Below are 6,865 nucleotides of genomic sequence, written 5' to 3' on the forward strand. Positions count from 1 at the left end.
CTAATTTATTGAGATGCACCTGTAGATATCCAAATTTTTTTTTTAAAAATGAATTATTAATATTAATCTAATTTTGTTATAGTATTAATTTAAAGTCAGAGCTATGATACATGGGGAAAATGCTTCAACTAATAATTCAGGAATAATCTTTATTAAATTATTTAAATTATTTTGTACATTGGCATTTCACCAACATGTATGAGATTTAAAATGAGATTTGTTGGTTAAATTAATTTAATGTGCAATGTAGATACATTTATTTTGCACCAGTGATTAGTTATGTTACACCCAGCAAAAACTTGATATGTTGAATTTACTGCATCTATAGAATTTATACTATACTAAAATACAGTTCTACATAAGCCTCATGTGCAGGAACATGGAAATAAAACGCTATTTACATATTTATGGATTTAAATGGAAGGACATTTAACGTGTGTGCGATTACACCAGCGAGCGCAGAATGCGCATGCGTGACTTTGACAGCGCATCTGACGTGATGACGCACTCCGGAGAACCAGGAAGTGCTCTGTCTTTGTTTTTGTCCGTCTGCAGCGTTCTCACTCGCCACTAGAATTGTGTTTCACACACGGGCCCAAATGGCGACGTTTATTTCTGTCCCGTTGAAGAAGTCCTCGGAGGTCGACTTAGTGAAACCGTTGTCGAAATTTGTAACGTCCACGTATCCTCCCGGTGAGGAGCAGACGGAGTCTCTCCGTGCCGTGGAAGAGCTCAATAAGCTGCGTAAAAGTGCTCTTGGGAGGCCGCTGGACAAACACGAGAGCTCGCTGGAAATCCTGCTGCGGTAAGAGCCTGACGGGACAACTTGATTACGAAGTTTCAATGGGTGCTTATTTCTGCTGCCTGTTAAATATTGACAGCTCTGTTTCGTGGTTTCTTATGCAGTCTGTATGATTTAACGTTACTAAAGTTCTTATGATTTTCTGTTGGCGGATAGCAGAAGATGTCTAAAGCACAGGAAGCTAGCAAGTTTAATCCATTTTTATGCCGCAAACGTGCTACAACATGTCTCCATTTTATGTAGATTTGATACTATCTGATAACAGAACTAGTTTCTTTAAGAGTTTAGCTTATGTCAAGAGTTTATTATCTGTTTGCTTCATTGAAATATAAAACGTGAACTGGAGGTGTTGCTCATGCTGGTTGCCCTGTTTGTTGTGTATTTACGTCTATAATTAGTAACGCTATGTCTTATTGTTTTAGTGTTTAGAGTGCATATGTGTGTTTAGGGCGGTTTGTAGTTTAACGTTGCGTCGTTATATTTGAGCAGTTGAGATTCTATTCTTTGGGGAAGTTGACATCCTGTGCTGTTACATGCTACACTCCATTTAATTTATGTCATACTCGCATATTAATTAAGAGGCTACAAAGAATATATGTACTTTTAAAATTCTTCAAACCCTATGAGCATTTAAAATAAACTAGTAAACCCAAAATGGTGATTAAAATGAGGGAAAACATTGAAAAGTTACAGCATCTAAACTTTACATTCATGCATTTACATACATTTTACCCTAAAATTACTAAAGTTTAGTAACAAAAAAAAAAGTCCATGAGCACACTATTTATCAAAGGTCACCCAGCTTCCTGGTTTTGCGTGACTCAGGTGTGTCTGTCATTCAGATTCACCTCTTCAAACTTTCACTGTAGATAACAGAGTGATAAATAACAGAAATAAATAAGAAAATATATTCGGAGTGTTTATATTATATTCACAAAGCAATTTGGTCAGTTATCGTCGACCTAGTTTTCACGTGATTCCATTACGTCACGTGTTTGCAGCGCGGCGCTGTATTCAGGTGTGAGTGACCTATACGTTTTATTTTGGGAAGAATTTATAACTGCGCTTCATGCTTTATTTCTTTATCTATAAACCAGCAGCTGATCTTTTGCTTTGAAAGAGTTGAGGAAATGGCTAATTAATTTGGTTAACAAAATCAGATTTGCTGCATCATGCTTTCAGCACTTCATTTTGTCCCCTTTTATATCCATTGTTTTGGTCTTGCTGAAATGTTTATTTATATGAATTGGGAAATTGTTAGAATTTATTATTTACCTTCTATGATACCATAAGACTAACATTATTACATTATTTTTAATATTGAGAAAAGTAACAAAACTGTGTATTTGAATTCTACTTAAAACTTGACTTTCATATGAAGGCCTTATTTTCCAAGTCAGCGGTTAGATTCTGCATTTCATTTGTGGTTTAATGTAGTTGAGTTAATGTAGCGACTGGGACTTGCGCCATCTGGAGAGTGAATGAGAAGTGTGTTGAATAAGCTTTTTGTTTGCTGCTTTGTAGCCATGCTCAATGGTCAAGATGAATGGCCTGCTTTGTAGCTCCTAGTTAGACTGGTGTTTGGTTTGTATGACGAAGAGCCCCTTGGGCACAACCATCAGCGGTATTCCCTCTCGAGTCTACACTCATGTTCTTTTTATAGTGCCGAGAGGCAAGAAATAGCAGATAGAAAACATATGGAGTAGAGGTGTGGGGAAATGCTCTTCTTTCCTTCCAGGAAGGAAATATTTTTGTCACTAGTTAGCTCTGTAACAATGAGGCTGAGTAAATTCATTAACGTCATTTGCTTCTTGTGTCAGACTGACAGTCACATGAGAATGCTGGCATGGCTACATTTTTTGTCACCATGGTTTACGTTCCATCTAAAGAAACTAAAGCGTTTTTCCTCACACTTTCCATTTTAACAGCTTTTCTCATTGTTTTTCTCTCTCCCCTTTAGATATTATGATCAGCTCTGTGCAATTGAACCCAAATTGCCTTTTACAGAGGTAACCTAAATAAATATGAACCCATCCATTTGTTTTATGACAATAATTGATTATAATAATATAGAGTAATTTGAGCATATTCATAAGTCTGTAAATAATACATAACTGTTTTTTTTCCAGTTATGTCTGACATTTACATGGAAGGATGCTTTTGATAAAGGATCTCTTTTTGGAGGCTCAGTCAAGCTTGGTGAGTTGATATGTGATTTTAAAACAGAATAAGCACGTCAGTACAAACAAATGCACCTAAGGTGAAATTAATTTATTTGTGTTGCATTCTTCAATGTTACACATTAGTACTTTTCGATTGCACTACAAAAGTGCTATGAGTAAGTTGTTTTTAAGGCATTTATTGTCTTGGTAGATGCTTTATTGCAGATAGTTGTATATAGTTTGTTTAAAACAATTATCTATAATATCTATATTATTTATAACAATTATGTAAATACTTTGGAGTATGCGTCAATAAATATTATATTTCTGTCATCCATATTCAAGGAAATTATTAACTAATTTGAAACCGAGCACATTTTTATAAAAGTTTCGCTTTTATTTTTAATGTTTCTATATGAAGTTTGACATTCTGAAAACAAATATCACTTTACTTTTTGTGTATCATTAACCGTGCCTAAAGAAATATGTTGACAACTTATAGAAGCTAATCTGTTATTACTCATGCATAAAACTTACATGATACATGCATAACGCTGTGCTAACAACAATTTAACCTAAACAGTTACCAAAAGTGAGTCTTCCAAAACTTCAGAAGGGTACATTGGATGATTTTTGTCTTTTTATGACTAGTCCCACAATGTTCTGAATCTGGAATGTTCCAGAAAGCTCTAGAATATTACAGAATGTTACAGAAATTTATTAGAATTTTCCCATCCTTGCAAAAGCAAAATGTCTTTAAAAAAATAGCAAACTTATCTGTACTAAACCCGTGTTTCATAATTAATGATAGAAGTTCTAAAATTGACAATACCTAAATATTTACCTAAATATTGATGATGCATGCAAATAAATAGTCGTTAATAACTAGCACCACAGAATTACAGATGAACTATTAAAAAAATGTAAGCGAAACAATTTTGTTACATTGAGTTGTTGTGTTTGCACATAAATAATGTTATCTCCAGTACTTCCATAACTTAATCACATGACTCATTTGCATACTTTATATATTACTTACTACTACATGTTACCACTTATTTCTCAACTTTTTTTAATGCAGAGTGTCCTGATTTCATTTACTTTGTTGGTACTTTTTTTTTGTTTTAGACCATATCGTGTTTACAGGTGCATGATAAATCTCTTTTTTTATTCATGTCAAATTAAGATTTAATAATCAAAAATAGGAAAGTTACTTGTTATTCATATATGAATAAAGTACTAAATACATTATGGTGTTATTAGTAAAATGCTTAGACAAAGAAACTTTATTTATATAGCACATTTTATATATACATGTTTTATAGTGCTTTGCTTATGCAATATAAAAGTCAATTAATTTAAAAATGTCTTATAGAAAAGAATTAAGAGAATAGAAAAAAGAACAAACTTAAACAGTGAATAATACATTGCGGTTAATACTGTTTGTGTGCTTCAGCATTGGCAAGTCTGGGCTATGAGAAGACGTGTGTGTTGTTTAATGTGGGCGCGCTGGCCAGTCAGATTGCTTCTGAGCAGAATCTCGACAATGACGAGGGACTGAAGACCGCCGCCAAGTTCTACCAGGTTTGATTTTGACCTTTTGTCCTTCAACAACACAAACAATCAAGAGAAATAAAAATGTTTCAAGCATTTCCTGTCTCTTTCCAGCTGGCGAGTGGTGCATTTGCTCATATAAAGGATACAGTGCTCTCTGCACTGAATAGAGAGCCCACCATGGACATCTCCCCCGAGACGGTGGGCACGCTCAGTCAGATCATGCTCAGCCAGGCACAGGAGGTCTTCGTTCTCAAAGCCACTGCTGGTGCGTCTGTGTTTGTTTGTGAATTTTTTGCTTGTAGTTGACACAGTTTTAACTGTCTAATGTTTCACCTCACAGATAAGATGAAGGACGCCATTGTCGCTAAACTTGCCAATCAGGCGGCAGATTACTACAGCGATGCTTTTAAGCAATGTCAATACAAAGAGAATCTGCCTAAGGTATGTGCAGCTTCCAGTACACATGACAGACATGTTAGTGGGGAAGTTGATCCACTAGGGGTCACTGTGCAATCGAACTAGACACTGTTAAACATTAGGCAAAGATCCCCACATACTGCATGCAGCAATCACTGTGCAGTCCCTCCAGGATTTAGTGATTCTGCTATCGCTGTGCATGGAATGAACAGCCTTGCATTCTCATCATGACCGGTTTACAAGAGCTACATTGGACAAACGAACTGAAAGCAGAACGAATCCGCGCTACTCATTTAGGCTACGCAGCACAGACCGTTTATATGCTCGGGCCAGAGCCGTGGGCTGATCTCGATCACACAACACTGTTATACACTGTGAACACAGCGCTGGGAGATGCGCGGTGCGTTCCAAATGGGATATATCGCCCTCTGAAGGGCCCTTCGGAGTGAAAACAATCATGGCCGCCATATTGAAGGGTCGTTCCAAACCGGGCTCCCATGATCCTTTGCGCAGATTCTTTGCCTGATGTTAGGCAAAGATCCCCACATACTGCATGCAGCAATCACTGTGCAGTCCCTCCAGGATTTAGTGATTCTGCGATCGCTGTGCATGGAATGAACAGCCTTGCATTCTCATCATGACCGGTTTACAAGAGCTACATTGGACAAACGAACTGAAAGCAGAACGAATCCGCGCTACTCGTTTAGGCTACGCAGCACAGACCGTTTATATGCTCGGGCCAGAGCCGTGGGCTGATCTCGATCACACAACACTGTTATACACTGTGAACACAGCGCTGGGAGATGCGCGGTGCGTTCCAAATGGGATATATCGCCCTCTGAAGGGCACTTCGGAGTGAAAACAATCATGGCCGCCATATTGAAGGGTCGTTCCAAACCGGGCTCCCATGATCCTTTGCGCAGATTCTTTGCCTGATGACGGCGCCTTCGTGTGGGCACGTGATGATGATGCAGAAGGGCACTTCAAGAAACAGTTGTTTGGTCCCCTACACCCTTCAACCCTCTCACTCCGGAGGGTAAACCCTTTGAAGGGATTAGGGCATAGGGATGAGCCCTTCCGAATAGAACGCAGGGACAGTGAAGAAAGTTGTTCAATTTGCCGCAGAATCAGTAACATCTCTGTGAAATCTCATGAGAAGCATTCAGATTCGGCGAAGAATTCTGTTAAAGCTACAAATATCAGAACAAACGCCACTGATGTGGAAACCAGGAAAAACATTGTTCAATAAACACAAATCACCACCATTCACCATGGATTTAACATTGTAAAACTACAGGAACAGCTTGTGGCAGAAATGGCCTAATGTTTTTGAGTGTTTTTATATGCTTCACACAACTTTTCCCAGCACTTCAAAGCTTTAAGTATTACCGAATTTGAAAGTTATTTTAATGTGATTACATTATTTGTTCATCCTTCATAGGTTCCCCCCATTTATAAAACTAAAAGTTTCATAATGTAGGAAGGCAAAGTCTTAAAAAAATAAAAAAAGACATTAAATTAGCTCTAGTAGATGGCTGCAGAGAAGTACTTATAGTCTTATTAGCCATTTCCACTCCCTAATATATATATTTTTTGTATTTATTAAATTATATACAGGAACAGCTTGTGGCAGAAATGGCCTAATGTTTTTGAGTGTTTTTATATGCTTCACACAACTTTTCCCAGCACTTCAAAGCTTTAAGTATTACCGAATTTGAAAGTTATTTTAATGTGATTACATTATTTGTTCATCCTTCATAGGTTGTTCCCCCCATTTATAAAACTAAAAGTTTCATAATGTAGGAAGGCAAAGTCTTAAAAAAATTAAAAAAGACATTAAATTAGCTCTAATAGATGGCTGCAGAGAAGTACTTATAGTCTTATTAGCCATTTCCACTCCCTAATATATATTTTTTGTATTTATTAA

General features: G+C 36.9%; 1 protein-coding gene across 2 annotated transcripts in view; it reads left to right on the plus strand.

Annotated features, from left to right (window-relative positions):
* The first annotated feature begins 528 nt into the window (after positions 1 to 528).
* Positions 529 to 6,865, plus strand: part of LOC107593555 (programmed cell death 6-interacting protein-like) — a 17,023-nt gene continuing 10,686 nt past the window's right edge. Inside the window, exons 1-6 of one of the 2 annotated variants that reach the window (XM_016283319.1) lie at positions 529 to 805; positions 2,763 to 2,811; positions 2,932 to 3,001; positions 4,421 to 4,548; positions 4,633 to 4,786; positions 4,862 to 4,962. In XM_016283319.1, coding sequence (XP_016138805.1) covers positions 600 to 805; positions 2,763 to 2,811; positions 2,932 to 3,001; positions 4,421 to 4,548; positions 4,633 to 4,786; positions 4,862 to 4,962 — 708 coding nt within the window. In that variant the 5' untranslated portion in view covers positions 529 to 599. The remainder of the gene's footprint in view (positions 806 to 2,762; positions 2,812 to 2,931; positions 3,002 to 4,420; positions 4,549 to 4,632; positions 4,787 to 4,861; positions 4,963 to 6,865) is intronic. The other variant, XM_016283320.1, reaches the window with a different exon arrangement.

The sequence above is a fragment of the Sinocyclocheilus grahami genome, unplaced genomic scaffold (genome assembly GCF_001515645.1).
Source record: "Sinocyclocheilus grahami isolate Dianchi unplaced genomic scaffold, SAMN03320097.WGS_v1.1 scaffold173.1, whole genome shotgun sequence".
Taxonomy (NCBI): Eukaryota; Metazoa; Chordata; class Actinopteri; order Cypriniformes; family Cyprinidae; genus Sinocyclocheilus; species Sinocyclocheilus grahami.